This window comes from Lotus japonicus, chromosome 2 (genome assembly GCF_012489685.1).
Source record: "Lotus japonicus ecotype B-129 chromosome 2, LjGifu_v1.2".
In the NCBI taxonomy this organism is placed as follows: Eukaryota; Viridiplantae; Streptophyta; class Magnoliopsida; order Fabales; family Fabaceae; genus Lotus; species Lotus japonicus.
This window is the reverse complement of record NC_080042.1, coordinates 83052548-83074872: the sequence shown is the minus strand read 5'-3', so window position 1 is coordinate 83074872 and position 22325 is coordinate 83052548. Positions and strand designations below refer to the sequence as shown.

General features: G+C 35.6%; 5 protein-coding genes across 5 annotated transcripts; 2 read left to right on the top strand and 3 right to left on the bottom strand.

Moving 5' to 3' along the window:
• Positions 1-367: 367 nt before the first annotated feature.
• Positions 368-2854, top strand: LOC130740352 (uncharacterized). The gene is made up of 2 exons (XM_057592929.1): positions 368-526; positions 1048-2854. Exon 2 carries the CDS (start codon positions 1380-1382, stop codon positions 2499-2501), a length of 1122 nt encoding a protein of 373 aa, XP_057448912.1. The 5' UTR covers positions 368-526; positions 1048-1379; the 3' UTR covers positions 2502-2854.
• Positions 2855-6205: 3351 nt separating this feature from the next.
• Positions 6206-10435, bottom strand: LOC130740351 (uncharacterized). Its single transcript, XM_057592928.1, has 4 exons — positions 9898-10435; positions 7929-8714; positions 6830-6877; positions 6206-6744 (listed from the first exon to the last, which is right to left on the bottom strand). The coding sequence occupies exons 1-4, from the start codon at positions 10078-10080 to the stop codon at positions 6436-6438; spliced, it is 1326 nt and encodes a 441-aa protein (XP_057448911.1). The 5' UTR covers positions 10081-10435; the 3' UTR covers positions 6206-6435.
• A 2737-nt stretch (positions 10436-13172) lies between these two features.
• On the top strand, positions 13173-13689 carry LOC130737135 (uncharacterized). Its single transcript, XM_057588903.1, has 2 exons — positions 13173-13328; positions 13408-13689. Exons 1-2 carry the CDS (start codon positions 13173-13175, stop codon positions 13687-13689), a joined length of 438 nt encoding a protein of 145 aa, XP_057444886.1.
• A 175-nt stretch (positions 13690-13864) lies between these two features.
• LOC130737134 (uncharacterized) lies at positions 13865-16232 on the bottom strand. Its single transcript, XM_057588902.1, has 3 exons — positions 15774-16232; positions 14738-15430; positions 13865-14707 (listed from the first exon to the last, which is right to left on the bottom strand). The coding sequence occupies exons 2-3, from the start codon at positions 15416-15418 to the stop codon at positions 13865-13867; spliced, it is 1524 nt and encodes a 507-aa protein (XP_057444885.1). The 5' UTR covers positions 15419-15430; positions 15774-16232.
• A 789-nt stretch (positions 16233-17021) lies between these two features.
• On the bottom strand, positions 17022-18846 carry LOC130740350 (amino acid transporter AVT3C-like). The gene has a single exon (XM_057592927.1). It carries the CDS (start codon positions 18731-18733, stop codon positions 17450-17452), a length of 1284 nt encoding a protein of 427 aa, XP_057448910.1. The 5' UTR covers positions 18734-18846; the 3' UTR covers positions 17022-17449.
• Between the last annotated feature and the right edge of the window lie 3479 nt (positions 18847-22325).

The window sequence follows — 22325 nt, the reverse complement described above, 5'->3', positions numbered from 1 at the left end:
AGTATAGTAAAGTGATTTAAAGTTTAAACTCAAGAAAAAACTCATTAAAATTGATTTATATAAAAAAAAATTGAGTACAAGTATCAAAATTAAACTTGTTAATCTACCAAAAATGAATAACAGAAAACTAGAGAGGATGATAGTTTTCCAATGAAGAAAGAATTGACCAGTTTGACATTTTACTTTTTTCAAAAACAATGGAGTTTGTTCACTGAAAGATGAACACTGTTTGGGGCGCGTGGAAACAGAAAACTAACTCTAACCTCTTTCACTTTCTGACATCCATTTCCTGTAGTAGTAAAAAAAAAAAAAAAAACAAATAACTGAAACTAAAAATAAAATAAAAAATAAAAAATCAGCGGTTTTTCTTACGCTCACGCACGCTCTGGATTTTCCTTCTCCTACAAACATCACCTTCACCACCACCTATTTTTCTCTCTTCTCTCTGAAAACCCTAACTCCTTCATATCTCCCTCGCCGTTCACTCTCTCTCCTCTTTCTCTCTCTACCTTCTCAACAGGATCAGGTACTCTCATCAACCTCCTTCCTCTTCCACCACGCTTCCACTTCCTTTGATCCATAAATTTTGTTCAATTATGATTCATTTTACCATAATTTCGTTGAATCAAGTGATTCTCGCCGTTGATGATTGTCGATCTCCTTCGCTTTGTAAATTCGATTTGAAAAACGGAAGCATCAAGCATCACATGAATATCAATTACAGCTATCTATGCACGAGCTTAACTGCTTGGAATGGAATTTATATATATATCTATCTGAATTCTGAATTGTGAATTCAAAATGCTATTTCTCTTTTTCCTGGTGTTTGATCTTGTTTTCTTTGCTGAATTCTGCATACATGGATAGATAACGCTCTGTTTGGTTTGGTTTGATGAAGATTCATGATGAACGGTTTTTGTTTTTTTGACCTGGTGTTCTGTTTTCTTTCATTTCTGCGGAGAATCTAATCTAAATAAGATTAACCTAACCAAATCATTTCTGGTGGATTTAGTTTGACTTTGATTTTGCTCCTGTTTTTATGGTTAGGAATCAGAACGGTGGAATCATGGAAGAAGATTTTGGATTTGAATTGAATTTCCTCTTCTCCGCGTGGAGGGTTCGTGGCATGGCATCTGAACAAGGAACCACGTTTGGTAGCTTCTTCTAGGGTTTGTTGAGAATCTTGTAATTCTAGGGTTTTCAGAATCTTCAATTGATTGCAGATGTGGAATTTGGTTTGTGAGTTAGATCGGGAAACAAATAGAAGTTTGATCATTGCCCTGATAGCTTGATTTGTAAATAGGTTTGAGATTTGATTGATGTGAAGATTTGTTCATTGTTGTTTTTTCTGAGAATTGGATTGGATTTAGTAGAGGAGCATGGAGAACGTTTGTGATGTCAATCACTTGGATGCTGATGTTCTTTTACCTCCTCGGAAGCGCCTTCTAGCTGGATTGAAGAAACAGAGCTCTCCTGGTGGGGGTGGTGCTGCTGCTGCATCATCTCCACCAATAGTTGGGGGTTCTGAGGCTGGTTCGTCTTCGTCTTCCACGTTTTCGAGTGAATTTGAATCTCGGCTTAAGAATTTGTTGACTTCCCATGCCAACAACCCTAACCTTACACCTGAGGGGGTTGTGGCGATCTCGAAAGTGGCAGCACAGACTGCAAGTAAAGCTGCACTGGTTGCAAGGGCTGCAGCTGAAGAAAAGGCTGAGATAGCAGCAAAGGCGATTGCTGCGGCCAAGAGTGCTTTAGATTTGGTTGCTTCTTTCTCTGAAGAGGCAGGTAGCAAGGAAAGGAATCTGAAAAAGAACAAGCTGAAGAAGCATATCCCAGTTCAGCAATTGTACAAAAAATACCAACCGGTTGAAAATTGTGGGACAACAGATGAAGAATTGGCCCGAAAGCTTCATCGAGCCATCAACAGTTCTCCGAGAATCTCAAAGACTTCCCCAAATTCTAACTCTAAAGGAAGTAAACACAAGAAGCCTAGAACCTCTTCAAGTGTTGAAGTAACTGAGGTTTCTGATGCTGGTAGACAAGATCGCTTATCTTTGAACAATGGGAATGCATTGGGGGGTAAGATTGATTCTGAAGGCTCCATACATGAAGTGAGCTCAAGTAAGGGAATCAAGTATGATAGGTCAACCCAAATGGAGATAGATAATGGGGAAGCTGAGTCAAGCCGGACAAAGGAGAAAAACTCTGAAGATTTCTCTTCCATTGGTAAGAAGAGAGGAAGGGTGAAGCTTAAAAAGTTGCCCTTGAGCATTTGCACCTCCAAAGATAAGGCATACCCAAAGGAAGGTGGTGTAAGGGCTAGAAATTCGCCCTTAACTGAAGTGAATGCAGGGAATCATCCTTTTGGTAATAGACCTTCTTTTCCGGCGGAGCCACCATCCGCTGATAGATTGAAGGCAATTGAGGCTACATCAATGTGCAAATGCCAGGAGTTCAAGGTTCCTGCTATTATCAAACAGAATAAAGCTGTGCAATCATGATATTCAAATTAAATTGGGGTATGACTGGATAAGTGGATGCCAATACTGCTGTGATAGAAGTTGATAGCTGAGGTAGAAATCATCAAGCTTTTTTTACATATATGGTCTTTATGGTTTTTGTTCATCTTTGGTTTTGTAATGGATTTGCACTGACTCAATGTAAATTTAGATTTTTTAGTTTCCTCTTATTACTTATTTCAGTCAAAAGTTGTGTGTAAGGTTATTTGACAGCAAAGCTTGGGTTTAGATACGAGGATATGAGGAATTGAAGAACAGCTTTTCCATTGTGCTGCTCATTCCATCACACATTTGTATTGAGAATAAAAGGAGAAAACATGTTGGTCATTTATGGATTTCTTCAAGGTGTTTAACTGTTGATTATTCCTTGTGATCAAATGTCTATTAATGCTGATATGGTAATTAGTAGTACTAACTAGTAATAGTTTATGGCATGTGGATTCAATTCATTGATTAGAAATTTACTCTAGTTATTCTGATTGGTAAATCAATTGCTTTATGATTGACCAATGTAGGGTAATATAACTACTTTCTGGCACATTAAATTAGTAATTTATGAAATCTTTATTCTACCAATTCTTTTGAAGGACTTCCTAGTACGTTTTTTTCTTCAAGGATGTGATTGTGAAAGTGAATTATCAAACATTTATTACTTGTTCATTTTATTTAATAGTAGTAAATTAATAAATATTTACAACTAATCAAAACTGACAATTCCATGATGGTATCTATAGCATATCTCCCATTCTCATGAAAGCAACTATTGGTATAGTTAGAGCATCTCCAATGGAGTCTTTATTTTGGGATCTTAAAATAAGATCCGGATCTTATTAGATCCCACCATTGGAGCTATCTTACGTGACATGAGATCTTAGTTTTTGCTAAGATCCGTGCCTTAGCTCAGGTACGCTCAAATGTGAGATCTTAAATAAAATAATTTTTTTTTTCTCTCTCCTTCAATACAAGAACCAAAGTGAAAAATAGGGAGGGAAATAAATAATATAAATATATTGAGTACTGTGGGTCCAGTCAAAAGTAAAATAAGATCTCAACCACTAGAGTGAAATGTGCATAGGGACCTTATGAGTGTCTTACATCCTATGTGACAATCTGGGCCCACAAAAAATGAGTTAAGTCCAAAAATAAGATCTCATCATTGGAAATGCTCTTAGTGGCATTTTGATTGCTATCTTAATAAGAGGAAAGTCACATGCTTGTCTAAATTATTGAGGAAGTAGAACATGACGAGTAGGGGTGGGAATAGGCCAGGCCGTTCGTAGGGGCCTATGGCCTAGCCTACCACAGGCCCAGGCCAGGCCAGACCAAAATGGTAAATAGGCAAGGCTTAGGCTTTTTGAAAAGCCTATTTAGTTAAAAAGGTCAGGCTCAGGCCATTCAACAAGCCTTGTAAGCCTTACAGACTAGCCTATTTAAGTAAATATGATTAGTATTTTTTTGGTAAATTGTAAATATGATAAGTATAAATATATTTTACCCTTGATGATGTCTATATATTAGAAATTTATTATAATATCTTGATATTATATACTTATTGAGATTTTTATATATTTAAGCAAATTGACTTATATAACGAGTCAAAGTTATAAGTCTTTTTAAAAATGAAGTGTGATTTTAAATTGGCTCTCCAACTCTAAGAAACCAACATAATCTCGTTTAGTTTCTTCACTACTTATTAGCTAATAATATTATAAGTCTGATCGTTGAAAGATTATTTTAGTATAATTTAACCCGTTAGCTTATAAGTTTGATAGCTTTTTACAGATAAATTTGTTAACAAACGTAAAACTGTTGTTGTGAAACGGGCCTTTAAACAGGCTACCAGGCCAAGCCAGGCTTTCGGAAGGCTCAGGCCAGGCTCGAAAAAAAGCCTTTGATAGGCCATAGGCCAGGCTCAGGCCTTAAGATTTTTAAATAGGCTAGGCCTATTTAAGCAAAGCCTACCTAGGCCCAGCCTATTCCCACCCCTAATGACGAGGTTGGTTATCCTCATTAATGATCGGATCAGGATTGAAATAATTACACATTTAAATAAAACTTACAATTTTGTGCATTGTACATAGAGATGTCACAAATTAATTAAGAAATATTATTTTATAAATATAGTTTTGAAACAAATTAATTACATACGAGCGGGTATTGTGGCTAAAAAAAAGGTTGTCTGATTATTAATTATCCAGCTGCAGAAGAGTGTGTGTGTGTGTGTATGTAGAAAGCGTGTTTGTTGTTTGCGGCCATGGAAACAGGGCAAGTGGTGATGTAACGATTTTGGCCTATCCACGTGCAGTTAGTGGAATTGGAGTCAGTGACAAGTAAGTCTCTCTCTTTATTCATCGAATCAGATTTGAATATGCTTTTTCTCGATCTAGCAATTTTGCTCACTTGAAAAATCTGGTTGCCAAAATATGCTGGTTGAATATAGGTTTGGAACAACAGTTAAGTTGTTATAATGATAAGCACTTATAGCATAAATGTTTAATTTGAAAATTATTAAAATAAGTTGAAAATAGGTTATAAATAACCATAAGTTTTTTATTGTAATATATTCTAAATAATTTATAAAATTAAGAATAAAATAATTTTTAAGTAGCTCTATCAAATATTTATATATTTTTTGAACTTCAAATATTTATATTAGTGATTATGCTATGTGATAAACTTAAATAAAATATTTCAAATGTGGTAATACTTTTAATTGAAAACCAAAAACACATAAACAAGTTGCATCAAACCGATTAAAAATTACTAGTAGAGAAAGAAAACTTAGCAAAATCAATCATGACTAATTAAAATAAATAGTGGTGGGGGTTCGAATTTTAACTACTGTGAATGGAAAAATTCATTAATTGACCAACCTTCTACCGCTTATTGCGCCGATCGTGAAAAAGAGATCAGTCTTACGACTGACTATTAGTTGTGGCGATGCTTGATGGAGAAAAAAAATAGTATAAAAACTTTTAGGACTTAGGAGGCATGTATAATGTGTCTGGTGACAGGTGAAATTTTCTCATCTATGATTTGCATCTAAACACACATACACAAAAGAACCCCTTTATGAAATATTAAAATATTTGATGCATTATCACTTCAATTTTGTTTGACACATGCATTCAATTGATTTTTGCCATATCATAAATTTATTTTTATTTTAATCAAAATCAATTTTTTTTTTTCAAAATCAAATTTAGAAAGAAATGTAATCGTTATTCAATGTGACATATTGTGATTGTGTCAGTGTGATCTCTAATGACATTTTTTAATTATATATTAATAAAAACTAGAGTTTATATAATTTAGGTCTTATACACGCTTTCAAATCATGACAAACTATTTTTTTTGTGGTCGTTGGCTCGTTGCAAACATAATTCCCAAACAGATCTATTTAAAGAAAAATTAATATTAATATAAGGTACTATTTCGGTATTTCCACACTTCCTTTGTCATAATGAAAAGAAAAGAAATGCGAAAGGGGTCATTATCTGGAATTGAACCTCCTAGGACCCATTCCTCATGGCTAGCAACAATTCATTCAAAGTCTATTTACTCATGACTGGTCCAAGTTTGGCAACAAACATTGCGGCTTTAAAAATCCTAGACCACTTCTAAATTACTATTCAGTCTTTGAACATTGACACAGTCATCCAGATAACATTATTGCTAACAAAATGTGGAAAACGAGAAAATTAGACTAAGCTTTGAATGATTCACAACATGTGAATAATATACACTGCAAATTCTGTGGTAAGATATCACAGGATGAACAAAATTCTTTACTAATGTACATTTCTGTAGTTAATAATACAATAAGCAAAAAAAATCTTATTAAAATTGAACAAAGCAAAAAGAAATCACAATTAATAACATGTGACATTGACTAAATCAAAACACATTTCGCCCTTCAGTTTCCCACCTTGATTTTAAGGTTGCTCATGCCAACACCCACCTTTTCTACTGTACTTTCATTTGGAGTTGAATCATTGCAATCCAGCCATGGGTGTTGCAGGCACTGTTGCGCAGTTGGTCGCTTTTCCGTTGCAAAATTAAGAAGTGGTAAAAGAAATTCTGAAAACTCACAAGCATCATTTACTGAAAATTTGTATCTGTCAATTAGCAATTTGTCAAGTGGAACGAATTTTAGCCTTCGAATCCTTTTGAGATCCCCGTGCCTGTCAAAGAAATCCTTGGATTGAACTCCAGAAATTGCAATCTGAAACCCACAAGCATTAGATATAGTTGTACTCAAGAAAGCATTCAAGAAATAATACATACACAGACAATGGGGTTCTACTCACCTTCCGGGGTATCTTGCCAAGGAGTTCCATCATTAGGGCAAGGTGATCCTGAAATGAACACAATGCAAAAATTTATTATTGCGGAAACAAACAATTTGATGTAGAGACTTGTTTTCAACAAATTTAGACAAGCACAACTGAGATATTGATAGGAATAGGGGAGTGACAGTTATGCATTGATAGAGGTTGTTATTGTAATAATAACTAACTAACCTAAAGTGTGAATGGTTAGTGAGTTAGTTAGAAACTTAGTAGAGTATGAAAAGGGAAGAGGGTACTCAGGCATCGAGGGTAAGATTCAAGAATTCTAGGGAGAGAAGCTGAGGCTCTCGAAAGTAGAAACTCTCAGCAACTGTATTCATTGTTCTTTGTATAAAATCAATTCTTTTTCTTCTCTTTTGATGCCAATCCTACCAGGTATACTTCATCAATTATACCAAAGATGACAGTAAAAATTTCCTAGTTTTAGCTCAACTAATCAAAGAATATTTCCAACACCCGCAAATGATAGCATGAAAATTATAAGGCAGACACCTGTATTTTGATCATTTTGTTCCCATCATAATCATCAAAGAATAGAATTTTTAATGGTGGAAACTGCAATTTGATAGCTTTCTTATAACTATTTCATATTTACTTATCACTAGCATAAAACATCAAACTTCCTCCTATGATTACAAAAAACCCAAAACACAACCAGAAACTGTTCAGAATAAAAAGACATTTTTTCAGTTCATCTAGCACCGGGACTGCAAAAGGATCACAAATAGATAGAGCAATGAATATTGATTATTGTTACATAAAAATTGTAAAAAGTGACCATTCCTGTTACATATTATCTGGCAACATAAGGAATGCAAATAGTCCTTGAAAATTGTAAAATTTCTACTATATAACTAATTTCACAAGTTAAATGAATACATGCTTAGCTTCAAATGAGTGTAGAAAATTTGTCAACTTGACATCTAACCTAATGCACTGGAATTACAAGTTGATTCAATGAATTCTGTTCTCAATTTTTCTTTTTTATCTTTTTGATTACTTTGATTGATAAAGAGTGTAATTAAACCAGAATAGTTTATTAGCATCATCATCATACCTCATCCTCACAGAATCCTGGCCCCTCCTTGGGCGTAAATAACATATCTCCGGTGGCAAGCTCAAAAGCAATGCAAGCAAAAGACCACATATCGACTGAGAAAGAATAGCCAGCCTGCAATACAACTTCAGGAGCTCTGTATTGCCTAGTCTGAATTTCTTCTGCAAACTGCTTACCAGCCCAGCATGCATTTCCAAAATCGACTATCTTGCATCGCACATCAATCCCATCAATATCTCTACCAGACCTTGCAGCTTCTTCTGTTCTTCCTATTGAAGCTGTTCTTCCAGATATTTTAGCTACTGCCCTCCTTGCTCTTCTTTTCAACCTTTTCTCAATAAGATTTGTAAGTCCACCATTTGCGTTTCCCTCAGGCTTCTCTAGAATTGGGGAGAGTCCAGATCTAAAAGGGTCTTTGGCAAGATCAATGGTTGAAAATAGGAGAATGTTTTCAGGTTTTAGGTCAGCGTGGATTATACCAAGTTCACTATGCAAGTAATCCAAACCAATTAAAATGTATTTGCAAATCTCTCTAACTTTATTCAATGGAAGACCTCTGTAATGATTGTATTTTGTCAAACGAAGCAAGCTATCACCAAGGAACTCAAGGACCATGCAAAGGTGCTGCCCATTTGGACCTGTGTGCTTAAAGTGGTCGATCAAGTGGACAACACACTTCGAATTTAATGGGTCACCATCAGTAATGGATGAAAGAACATTGATCTCATGAAGGGCAGCCTGATTAAACTGGGCCGCACTTTTCTGGATCTTGAGAGCAACATATGACTGAAAACCATAATCTTAAAATTAGAAGAAGATATGGAAAAAAGCATACAATTGTGCACAAATAGTAAAAAGAAACTATCATCTATTTAGGGGAAATCTCCATGAGAATACATGCATAAACATGAATGTATTACCAGGATGGAAGAATATTGAATTTAACATCCGACACATGAACAAAAAAGATGATCACGGATATGGTTTTTAGCAATAGTTCCTGGGAGACTCTATGTTTTACTATGGAACTACCCCACACGGATCAATGGATAGTGACATAATGTTATGCTGTATATGTTTACCCACTTCCAGTTATCTTAGTTTCTTCTTTGCTTTGGTTTGACACTTGTTTGTTTTCAAAATTCAAGCATCAGTAAGATCCTACAATTAGGTTACATTATTTATGGTACCAGATTTGAGAAATAATGGTGGTGGTGTAGGCGGAAAGCCAAAAACCCTCCATGAGATTCAGCCATGGCGGATATTTTGTAACATGATCATGAAGATATGTGATTATACATACAAAAGACTTGTAAACCATAACAGTCAACTCTGCTGAATCACAATTAGGTGTGTTTGGAACAATAGTGGGCATTAGGCCAGAAGCTCTGAGGTAGAGCTTTAAAGCAGAATCACTTCTGGAATGAAAATTGAGAATCCAAACACACGTAGAAGGAAAATGATTTCCATTTCATATATAACTCTCTATAAACTTCGAACAGAATTAAATACTATATGCATTGGTTACAAAGTAGCAGCATCTATGCACGCATTTATTGCTCTTGTGCATAGAGACAAACCCACCTAAGCCAGGTGGTACCATTTTGAGAGGACCATTCCCAGTTTTTTTTAACTGTTCCCACAAACAAGGATTCTGGGGACTTTGTGACACATATTGAGCAAAAAAAAAGGGATCATATCATATCATGTAGCAAGGTAAGAAATCAATATTTCAATAAACCAAAGAATCTGATTCTGATCCATTCAATGACAGAAAACGAAATCAAATATACACAAAATCAGGAAATAAGATCTTGTAACCTCCACACCATTTAAAGCACATGAAATCATCAAAACTAGAAAAATGAAAAACCAAACAAAAATTAAATCAAATTTCAAATCCAAAACACCAATCAAAGCCTCAATCAATGATAAGATGAAAATTGAGGAGGATGAAGATGAAACATACAGAGGTGGTAGTATCATAAGCAAGCCAAACGGTGGAGAATTGACCCCAACCAAGCTTCCTCTGAGCTATATACCTTCCGCCGGCGAACTGATCGCCGACCCTGACGGCGTGGTAGCCTCCTTTCCGATAGGAATCGAACCCCTCATCGTCTTCTTCAGAACCTGATGACGATGAACACGACATCACCCACCCTCTTCTTCTGATCTATCTATTGAGATTCACCCACACAAAAAAATCCAATTTTGATAACTGGGTATGTTTCAGAATTGTAAATGGAATCGATTTTACTCTTCTTCTTCTATCTTTCTGGTAAAGCTGAAACTTTTCTTTTCTTTTCTTTTTTTCTTTTTCCTTTTCAGTTGGAAATTGCTTGGATACGAAGTCTCTCTCTGATTTTGGTTTATTTTGGCAAATCAAATCAAAAGCAGTCACGTACGCAACACTCTCTGTTTCTCTTGAAATTCTCTCCACTTTTTTCTCTCTGTGTTTTCTTTATGTGATTTTAGCAGTGAAGGTGGGTCTTCCATTTTCCTCAATGTCCTCTGTTTCATTACATTCATACCCTTAATCTTCCCTCTTTTGCTACGCCTTACCTTGACCATTTTGGGCATTGTATAATCCGGATTGTATTTGGGAGCAATTTGGATAGGGCAGTGGAAAATGATTTGTAGACATATCCACATATTTATGAGATATGGGGAACGAGAGAGATAATTGATATGATATACTAGAGGTGAATGTGATTTCATCTAAGTTTTTTAGTCTTTAACATCAATTAAATATGTGAAATTAATCCATACCGTTCATTTTGTAGTTGATTTTTGTGAAATATGTTTGTTTGGACTAAATACAATTCATTCCTATGTTACCAAATTAAAAAGATATTTAAGTTTTTCTATTTGAAGGGTTCATAAGTCACAACACAACATAAGCGTGAGAGTTAGCTTAAACACAATCAATAATTTAAGAGTTAAAATCTTTTTTATCTGTGGGTGGTACTGTTATTTGTGTGGACTATTTTCTTTAGAGTTCTTATACGTAAATTTTGGGAGCACATGACATTCTTTCAATATACATATTTAATGGTGATGATTTTCAACCGTCACTTAACATGAAGTGTCAAAACAAACATGACATATTTAGCGGAGGTTTTCAACTTTACCAAAAGAACGTACAAAAGGTTGCGGTAGAGTTCCAAAACTGTTAGGATAAAAAGAAATATTTTGTGACAATTAAAAACCTCAACAATTTGCATATATTGAACATGTTGTTACTCCTTATATATTCAAGAATTATTATTGTATTTTTAGCGTGTTTACATAAACGGTTAACACATAACTCAGAACACAACAATCTCAAAAACTACTTTTTATAGGTTCTCTGAAAAATTATTGTATTGAAAACGGTTGTGAATACCCATCTCATTCAATTCATATCAGAATTTATGGTTTCTCTCATGGCATTCTTTATCAAATATCATGTGTTTATAAGATTGGTGAATGGAAAATACCATCACCTTGTTGAAACAAGTCAAACACTTCGATTTCATGGCAATGTAGAATTAGGGGATAGTCATATTAGCCCAAAGTCAAACACGATGTTTAATATCCAAGCTGGTTAAGGTTGGAAGTAATTAGTGCACCCAATGTGACAAAACCATTTCACCAAATGAAATTAGACTATGTTAAATTAGACTATATATGTTTAAAAGAGTTTATTCGATATTATTTTATTAAATACGTGCTTATACAACAATTTGAGAAAATGTGTGTGAATGATTCATAACTTATTTATAAACATTCAGAGTTTATTTTAATAAACGGCTCAAATTAGCTTATGAACAAACATTTACATCTACATGCGATCCTATCTTACATTGTTTTAATAAACTCATCATATTAGTTTATGAATAAGTTGTTTTACAATAACACACTCTTAATCTTTGTTGTTGCTTGCCACTTATTACTTCCCCATAAAAGAATGTTTTGAAAGAGTTGTTTGAAAGATAGTGGCATGTAACTCGAATGACAACTTTAATGCTGAGCTAGAAAATATTCTACATATTTTATTCTATTTTTGAACTATATCAATTATCAATTTATCATGCTTAAATTTTGTATAATTAAATACCTATACATCAATCTATTTCTAACTACTTATTTATATGAATCAATATCATCATCTTTCGAACTACTCATTCAATTAATGCGTAACTAGATATGTAGCATTAAGTAATCAGCTACACCTACTCCATAACTTATCTTAGTTATTGAGGATATTCACCTTAAGATCATAGCTGTCAATCCCTTGGCCTTTATTTAAGACTAAGTATGACAATCTCAAACTTTTTCTTCAGTTTTTTTATTAACTTGTCTATTTTAGTGTCTTTCTTATTGAAGCTAACGATGCTGATGCCAACTACTCTTAAGCTACTCTTAAGCTAGTATTATTATTATTTTTTTTTTGAAAAACAACAAATGAGAAGGGCAAATTTAAGCAAGAAAAACATTTTCAATAAATTTGTGGGTCTTTTGACGAGTTTATATCTGTTTGAGAAAATGTGGATGTTCATTTTAATAAGGCTTAATTCTCAAATTAGTCCCTGTCTTTGTTTCGCCGTCTGAACCAGGTCCCTGATCGGAAAAATTTGTGCAAAAAGTCCCTATGAATGAAAATCGTTTGGGGCAAGTCCTCGCCGGAGCCCGGAGCTCCGGCGAGTGATGAAGTGGCGTGATGACTAGATAAAAACTTATGACATGGCATTAAATAAAATTAAAAAAAAATTAATTAATTTACCATTTAATAACCTAAATTAACTTGATTTAATCCTCAATTAACCCACTTGATTTAATCATCAATTAACCCACTTAAACATATACCCCCAACCTTTTTCCTAATTACCCTCAATTCCCAATCCCAATCCCAATCCCAATTTCGTTCACCTGTTGAAATTAGGGTTCATCCCATGTTCTTCACATCTGAGTGTTTGATTTCATCTCTTCATCCCATCTTCTTCACATATTCGTTCGATCCTCTTCACTGAGTCACGTTCCTCTTCCCTGAGTCGCGTTTTTCTCTTCCCTGAGTCGAGGTTCTTCTCTTCGAGTTTCAGAATCAGTCGCGTTCGATCCTCTTCAAGTCGCGTTCTTCCAGTCGCCTTCTTCTCTGTCGCGTTCGATCCTCTTCATGTCGTTCGTTCCTCTTCCCTGATAAGCGTTCCTCTCCTTTCAGATTTCTCCTTTCAGATTCCCTGAGTCGCGTTCCTCTCACAAACCATGAATTCTTCATCTGCTTCTTCATCTCGCACAAGGTCGAAGACAATCACTGCAGGTGGAAGTGCTAGATGTCAATGTGGTCTTCCTCTGATCATTTACACTGCTGGTACTCGACATAACTCGGATAGGAGATTTCTCAGATGCAGAAATTGGCAAGTAAGTGTATGGCCTTCCAAAATGAGTTTAAGCTTGTGTTTGTTGAAAAATCTGTAACTAAAATGTATTCTTGTGGCAGCTTCCACATAATTGTGGTTTCTTTTTTTGGATTGATGATCCATATGAGGGAAGAGATGCAGTTCAGGGAAGAGATGCAGTTGAAGGTCATGCAATGAGTTATAATTCTGAGATTGGGAATTCAAACTCTGTTAATGTTAATGTTGTTTCTGATTTGAACAAAAAGATTAAGAAGCTCAAGATGAAGCTTGAAGTTGAAAGATTCCAGAAGAAGCTCTCATGTTTCTTTACTCTGGTTGCTGTGACAGTATCAATATGGTGTTTCTGTATGAGAAAGGGTTGAAAGAAGGATTTGAAAGAAGGCTGCATGTTGAAAGAAAGCCTTGAAAGAATTAGTTTAAGGCCTTAGTTTAATTATGTTTGGTTATCTATCTAGACTTGTCTGTTGTTAATGGCATTTTCAAGCCTTCATTTTGTCTGTTGTTAATGGCATGTCCAAGCCTTCATTTTGTCTGTTGTTAATGGCATGTGCAAGCCTTCATTTTGTTTGTTGTTAATGGCATGTTCAAGCCTTCATGTTCCATCTTGTGTACTATCAGAAAGTATTTTGTGTATGTTCCATGTACTGAATGTAATGAAAAGGAGTTGTTAACTCTGAAGTCATCTACAATTTCATTGGTGCTGATTTTGTTGACTGTCCTGACTGTATTCAACAGCTTCTTCTTCACCCACTTTATATTTGCAGACTTATTATCAAACACTCTAGCACATGTGTGGTTATCAACTAGAGTTTTGATTCTGTAAGATTTCTTGTTACCAACCTTGCTACACAGAATGAGCCATGGACAATCATCACTTCTACACGCCACCCTGCACCTAATGCTATCATTTTTCAGGAATTTGTATTCTCTGCCATTCGTTACACAAACATCAGTTAGAGCTTCCTTGAACTGATCAAGGGATGCAAAGTCCATTCCAAGAATGAATTTGAAATCTGGGCCCAAACGCTCCTCCACAAACTTTGGGTATCTTCTCCTAGGAACATCTTCCATCTCAGAATCAGTTGCCACACTTTCCAAATCTTCACTCTCATACCCTCCATCAAAGTCAGGGTCATCCCCAAAAGCCATCCCCATACCATCAGCAGACCTACCATTAAGCATTTGTGTGATATGCTTATTCAACAAATCCTCTGCCTCTGCAAAAGCTGGGTTCGTTAATTCATCTTCTTGTTGAAGGTCTCTTTCTTCTTCACTATCCTCAAGTCTAATGCCTTGATTAGACACATCACTCTGATCATCATCTCCATCAATAACTTTTGGAATATTATTGTCGGATTCAACCAAGTTTTCAGGAACAACCTGGACTTCAGGCACATTTTCAGGAACAACCTGGACTTCAGGCACAATTTCATCAACAGCTGGAGCCATTGGAGCACTCAAATTTTCAGGCACATTTTCAGCAACCTGCAAAGATTCAGACACTGTAACATCAGGAGCAATCCCATTTTCAGGAACATTTTCATCAATTGGAAACTGAGAATGAAGAGTGACTTCACCATGCAAGTCCTCATCATCAGAAATAACAACTAGGCTTGGCTTGCCCAAGTTATTTGATTTCCTCACCACAGCTTGTAACCGGTGGGACCTTCTAACAGTTTTCATCTTTGTTGGTTGAGCCTTCTTCTTTCTAGCTTTCTCTTTTTCATTCACCACAGAAGGTACAATTGGTTCAAAATTTCTAACATGCATTGAGAGTGGCTCTTTTGACAGATTTTCAACAAACAAGACACCTTCACCCTTTGAAGCAGCAATCGTAGCCATTTCCAGTGCATCAGAATCAGATTTGTAAGGCCTGAACACTTCTTTAGGAACATCCTCAGTAGTGTCAATGTATGACCACCACAAATTAAACTCCTTGTATCCCAGCTCTTTGATCATGTCAACAGTGTCAATGTATGACCATCTATCTTCATCTTGATCAGGAAAAACACTTCGACCACCACCAAAATAATGGCAGTAAGGGGAGGTTCCAAACCAACCACCATGGCGAACAATGAAGGTAAACACCATCCTGCAAATCCCCTAAATAGCAAGTGAACATTAATCCCTAAAATAGAAACCCAAAGAATCATTCCACAGCAATGCACTCGAAACCCACCCCAAAACCAGCCCCAAAACCCACCCCAAAACCAGACCCAAAACCCATCGAGCATGCAAACCCCAACCCATCCCTGAGTCGAGCATGAAAACCCCCCAAAACCCATCGACCATGAAAACCACAACGACAAAACCCATCTCAGAATAACCCCAAAACCCATCGAGAATGAAAAACCCCAAAACCCATCTCAGAATAAGCTTAATCGAAAGGAATAATCACCACAATAATCAACACAATGCTTAATCGAGAGTTGAGTTGTCTACTTACTTCACACTTTGCCAAATCGAACAGGAAAGAAATGTATATCCACTTTGCCAGAAGAACGAACGAACGCACAGGAAGGATTGGACTTAGGTTTCTCAGATGAACTTAGGTTCTCACATGAAAAGTTAAGAATGCAGATGAACTTAGGAAATGGAATTGGGATTGGGTTTAGGAATTGAGGGTAATAAGTGGGTAATTAGGAAAAGGTTTGGGGAAATATGCTTAAGTTTGTTAATTGAGGATTAAAACAAATTAGTTTATGTTTAATTTAATGTTAAAATAATTTTTTTTTTAATGCCATGTCATCAGTTTTTATCTAGTCATCACGCCACTTCATCACTCGCCGGAGCTCCGGGCTCCGGCGAGGACTTGCCCCAAACGATTTTCATTCATAGGGACTTTTTGCACAAATTTTTCCGATCAGGGACCTGGTTCAGACGGCGAAACAAAGACAGGGACTAATTTGAGAATTAAGCCTTTTAATAAATATATTTTCTAGATGTGAACTTGTGTTCTTACCCTTACGAGAATCTAGCTTATCTACCCCTCGACCAACACTTTATTGATAGATTTTTCGATCAATTTTTGATTAGAAGTGGATGGCATATATTATGGTTTTAGATTAAAAAAAGTTAGTGGCATTTTTTTAGATGTAAATTAAATGAAATTTGAGTTGTTGGTGAAAAATAAATTAATAAAAAGTTTAAGTGAGTTCAACTTCGGTCATTATTGTGTAACCATTATGGGTCAAGGCATGCCAACTGGCAAGCCTCTTATAGAGGTATTTCCAGATCACTCACCAAGACACCAACACAATCCACATTAGCTGCAACCTGCAAGAATCAAACATGTTGCTAGGGAAATTGAAAAATTGAAATGAGGGCAACTCGATATGTATACCCATATTGTATTTAGAAAGTGTGAACACATTGATAAACATGGGTTGCATACCATTCAACCGGATTTTTTCCAGGAAAATTCCAAAATCACAAGTTTTGCATACCACTCTTGACCCATGCTGCGGGTCATAGAATCCCTCATAGGAAACGTTCACCAGCTTCTAGGATTACGTCAAACTTTTGATAAAAAGGTGTTGTGCAAGTCACGAAACTAGTTAAGTCTTGAGGGTCACTCTTTGATCCATATCAGCACAAGCTTTTTTTGCCTTTCCTTTACTGTAAATCTGCAAATGCATATGGTATGAATCAAGAAGAAAATTTCAAACAGTAACTAATGAATATTTCTCAAACATCAAAAAAGTTCAGGTAACACAAGTTACCTGTTATCTTTATTCTTTATACATTCAATTCCAACCAAATAGAGATGCAACTTTTTACAATATCAAAAAACAGCTTACAACAACAAAAACAAAATACTTAGCCTAGCTTGATCACCATCTGATTTACTAAACAAAAACAATTCAGAATGGCATCACCTCTAATTGATGACTAAAGTAAAAGAATTCCTGCCCAATACAATTTGAGGGCAAGAATCTCCATTGAAGGAAACCAAGTTCATCAATCAGCTAGCAACATTTAACACCAACTAACAACATGTTTGAATTCACGTTCAAATCTTCCAGAATCAATTATGCTACCGCGAAAATCTAACATGTATCCAAAAATGCATTACGATTCCCCATCAAAACAACTGAACTTCCCCAGTTATTCTCTGCTCGATCAGGCCATCGGTGAAAGAATCTCCGACACAGAACTGATGGTTCCTGTAACTGCAACAACAAACCCGAAAACCACAATTGCCACATCCGGAACCATGCACCTCCAACCCAACTCTTCCTTAAAAACTAAACAATGAAACATGGCAGGCAACACAAAGCCAAGAACAACACAAACACTACTTCCAACCAATGACAGAAAATCAGCAAAATTAGGCACCAATAGTGCCACCAAGCTCACCACAAACACCAAAACCCACCTGAGCCACAAGCAATACCTATAGCTACAAAACCTTCTCTCAAACACCTCATAGACAGGGTTCATCATCAAAGGAAAAGTAATGAACAGGTTGATACAAAGCCCCAACTGCACCATCACACTAATCAAACCCTGACCCAAATTAGTAGTGATGATAGCCTTGGTCTCTTCACCAAAAGCAAAGTAACCCAGAGCACCAAAAGCACCAAACAATACAGAAATCATACCCATCCCCAAACCCAAAACCTTCCCAAACTTGTCCTTATCTTTAGCCTCTGATTCCAATGGCAAAACCATTCCTATCCCTTCAAAAGCATAAACAGCCACACCAATTCCATAGAAAAACACAGAGAAACCCTTGAAAGCTATCAATTCAGGTTTATTCTGAAGAAACACAAACACATCTTCCACCATGACAGCACTCTTGGAAGCAAGATCAACAGCATCAGCAAAAATACTCAAAGGAGCCAAATGGGTCAAAGTAGGGATTGAATTCAACCCTAGCTGAAAAGGGAAACAACCCCATAGAAACAACACCTTCGGAGTTAAGCCCAGGAAAACCGGCACGGTGTCGCCGGCGGCGTTGCTGGTGAGGAAGCCGAGAGTGGTCGCGATGAAGATGAGGTAGCTGACGCAGAATCCAGCCTGGGAGAGGACAATCATGGCGTCGACGGCGAGGCGGCCGAGCGGGCCGCAGATGGCGAAGCCGAGGTCGCCGAAGGATCCGAGTTTGGAGTACCCAGTGAGGGAATCGAGCTTGCGGCGAGTGGAGACGAGGAGCATCATGCAGTGGTAGGTGAGGAAGGCGACGGTGAAGAGCATGATGAGGCCGGTGAGCCAGCCGGTTCGCTTGAAGCAGTAAGGGAGGCCGAGGACTCCGGCGCCGACGATGGAGATGAAGATGTTGGCGAAGGTTTTGAATTTGGAGGAGAGAGGTGGGGATTTGGAGAGGAGAGGTGTGTCTTCTCGAGGGTAGGGTGGGAGGGAGTAGGAGGAGGAACCTGCTTCTGGTTCTTTCTGAAACACCATTGTTGCTGCTGAGAAATAATCAGATTTGAGAAAATTGATTTGGTTGAAAAAGTGATTCTGATATGGAGAAGCAAAAGGGTTGAAGATGAGGAAGGGAATTCAGAAGGAAACTGTCTAGTTGATCAAGTTTAATAAAAAAAATATCTACTAGTATTATAATATTATAATTATGGCCTGTTTGGTGGAATCTATATCTATATACTATAGAAAAGAACAACCTTATCAGAAACACTTAGGTGAGGTGGCACTCCCAGGTTTACTCTTCTCTCATTCTCTCACTAGCTGACAAGTGTCAAGCTCACACACATTCGGAGAAAATTTAAAAATAACTTAAAAGCTCCTTTAATTTGGGTTGATGGTAATTGATTAACTATTACATAATCATTAAATAGCCTATTAATTTTTCAAGCAAACATTCTGAATAAAAATAAAAACACATAAATTTCAAATTCCTTCTATATTTGAGAAACAATCTTGATTATGTTAATTAAAATCATTAAATTACACCATAATTTTTTGTAACGTTTGTATAGTCATTGATACCTTGCATACCTTTGTTGCATAGCCTATTAATTTTCGGTTAGGTTTGAATAAAAGGATTTGAAATCAATCTTCATTAAATAACCCATTAAAATGCAGATATTTGAATAATCATTAATACCTTGCTGACATTTTCTAAACTGACAATAATCAACAAGGTCTTTCTTTGACACAAAATCTGTTATTTTATTGAAAGACATATATTCGGAATTAATTTATAATAATTAATAGTGTGTCTTTGACAAGTGTATACCGGTATACCCACCAAGTTTTACTTTGTATGAAAATAATTTGGAAGAACATAAATTTCGTAGATTAAGAACCTAATTCATTTATTATTTTTAAAATTGTAAAAAATAATTTTGAAATTTGAGTTTGAAATTTAAAATGAGTACTAAATCAATATATATTAGAAAAGAACAACTTCTAGCATGTCGTGTCGCTCTCACAGGCCAAGTTAGTGACGTGTCGCTCCCAGATTAATTCTCACCTAATATTTTACATGTAAGCTCTTTCTCCTTGGCCTCACTTGCCACATGTGCCCTGATTTTTCCTTACCTTATTTCTCCTTAATAAAAAAAATACATTTTTTAATTTTAGATTTGATTAGGATTTAGGTTTTTTTATTTCTTGATTTTATCTTAATTTATTTTTGATTTATTTTTTGAGTATTAATTAATTTTTATGGTATTTTTATTGAATTTTCGGATTTTTAATTAATTCCGGATTTTATGAGTTTTTATTGTGATTTGCTAGATTTTGATAGTTTTTATCTATATTTATTTAGTACATTTTTAAATTTTAGATTTGATTAGGATTTATGTTGTTTATTTCTGGATTTTATCTTAATTTATATTATTATTTATTTTTAGAGTATTAATTAATTTTTATTGATTTTTCGGATTTTTAATTAATTCCGGATTTTATGAATTTTTATTGTGATTTGCTAGATTTTGATAGTTTTTATCTATATTTATTTAGTACATTTTTAAATTTTAGATTTGATTAGGATTTATGTTGTTTATTTCATGATTTTATCTTAATATAAAATCAGTGATAAGTGATTTAAATCAATAATACATCCCATCACCAAAAACCCTCTTAAAACCCTGCCTACCTCCACCATCTCCTCCATGGAATTCATCTCCTCCATGCAATTATCATCCCATCTCTCCACTGAACGGAACCACCCCCACAAAATCGTCTCATCTCTCGACGGAACCACTTTGCCGTCGACTTGCAATCGCATCCCTCCGATTTGCTGCCTTGGACTGATTGGGAAGGTTGCAGATGGAGGTTTCAAATTATTTTCTTCCTTTGCTTGCATAATATGTTATGGTTTTTTTCAATTTTATTTTACTTTACCTTTAACTTTCATTCACTCATGTTTGACTTCAAGGTCAATTCCGTTCATCACTTGCCATGCTAATTTCAAATTCTTTTGTTCAGGTTTTTTTTTATAGATATTCCACCAAAAGAGATTCTTTGGAAGCCATGGATGGTGAGTCCATTTTATATTCTATATGAAATTTTGCAATATTTTGATTTGTTTTTTATTTTTTCTGATTCTCCTTTGTATGTGTTTCTATTTTATTCGTTTTTCTTAATTTGCATCTAAATTTTGTGTCCTATGTTATAGGAGGTGAAACATTGATCTGTGTATGTTTTGATTAACATAATCATTGTCAGTGAAGTGGATTGAGGGAGTGAAAGAATTGAGAGGAGAGAAAGGAGGAGTTGTAGATTTTTTTCCTTGCAACTTTTTTATTTGGTAATTTTTTCTTTTTGCCTGCTTCTTGCACCGAGGAAATTAATTATTATTATTGTTGGTGCTTGCCGTTACAACTACAGAACTACATATCATGGATGAGATTTTACTGCTTATCTTTGTTCGCTCAAGCTATACTATTGAGGTTAGACTTTTAAAACTGGTGCTATCCTTTCTTATAAGCTAAACGCCTAAACCAATGTTCTAACAATAAATTGATTTCCTTGGCTTCCCTGGAAACATTTGACATGAATTTATCCGTAGGTACAGAACGACAATGAGGTGCATACCTCTTTCTGACTACACTCTCTGATTCTCAGCTAGATGACGATGAAACATGATTGATGACTCAAGATCTTATCTTGCTCTCATTTCAAGTAAGCCACGAAACATGTGAGACCAGTACTCATGGAGGTTTTTCTCAGTCCATTATATGTATATATTCACCAGATAAGAGATAGAGATGTGTGTTTGGTGTTGCACTACTTTGATGCATATGTATATATTCACTAGATAAGAGATAGAGATGTGTGTTTGGTGTTGCACTACTGTGATGCATATATAGTTTTACTGACTTAGTTCATCAATTCTACATCTATCTATCATTATTACATATATTAAAAGTCACTTTTCGAAGGCAATATTAGATTTTATAATTAATCATTGTTCTACTATGGTTCAATTAATCAAACTTTAGTGTGATTGGAAGTCTTGCTTGCATGAGTGTGTAATTATCACATTATGATTTAGTATCAGCATATGTTTTTGATTTGGTTATTGTACTTTCAACAACAGTGCTACATAAAGCAAATAGTTGTTTTAGCCGTTCAACAAATATAATGGGTCTAAAATTTCTAGGGGGATTTTCTTCCATTCATCTTCTTTAGTAGCATGTGATTAGTTTCCCCTTACAAATAGATCTGATTGGTTATGGAAACCACTGGAAGGCCATAGCCAAAAAGTGGCTTCAATTCATTCTTTGCCTTTCATATCTGTCTGCAAATTTGATTGCTATCTTTGCACTATCATAGCTAGATTGATGTTGCACATATTGCTATTATGTTTGGTGGTCTTTAGTCTATCCTACTCTAACATGTCTATCAATCTCACTTCATGAGTTCTTGATTTTCTATTACTTAGAATGCAGATACGGCTGGAAGCTGCTGATTTGGAAGCAAGTTTAATTTGAATTAGCATGAGTTCATATTAATTCATGTTAAAGTTGGACAACAATCAGGAATAGCACCTAGGATTGCTGCTGATTTGGAAGCAAGTTTCATTTGA

Bases quoted from the DNA above. Each gene is read 5' to 3' on its own strand.
- LOC130740351 (XM_057592928.1), bottom strand. From the start codon at position 10,080: ATGTCGTGTTCATCGTCATCAGGTTCTGAAGAAGACGATGAGGGGTTC. The intron at 8,715-9,897 runs GTATGTTTCATC...TATGGTTTTCAG, and splicing joins CTTATGATACTACCACCTCT to TCATATGTTGCTCTCAAGAT. The intron at 6,878-7,928 runs GTATGATGATGA...TGTTCATTTCAG, and splicing joins CAGGATTCTGTGAGGATGAG to GATCACCTTGCCCTAATGAT.
- LOC130740350 (XM_057592927.1), bottom strand. From the start codon at position 18,733: ATGGTGTTTCAGAAAGAACCAGAAGCAGGTTCCTCCTCCTACTCCCTC.
- LOC130737135 (XM_057588903.1), top strand. From the start codon at position 13,173: ATGAATTCTTCATCTGCTTCTTCATCTCGCACAAGGTCGAAGACAATC. The intron at 13,329-13,407 runs GTAAGTGTATGG...TTCTTGTGGCAG, and splicing joins TCAGATGCAGAAATTGGCAA to CTTCCACATAATTGTGGTTT.
- LOC130737134 (XM_057588902.1), bottom strand. From the start codon at position 15,418: ATGGTGTTTACCTTCATTGTTCGCCATGGTGGTTGGTTTGGAACCTCC. The intron at 14,708-14,737 runs GTTGTTCCTGAA...CCTGAAGTCCAG, and splicing joins AAATTGTGCCTGAAGTCCAG to GTTGTTCCTGAAAACTTGGT.
- LOC130740352 (XM_057592929.1), top strand. From the start codon at position 1,380: ATGGAGAACGTTTGTGATGTCAATCACTTGGATGCTGATGTTCTTTTA.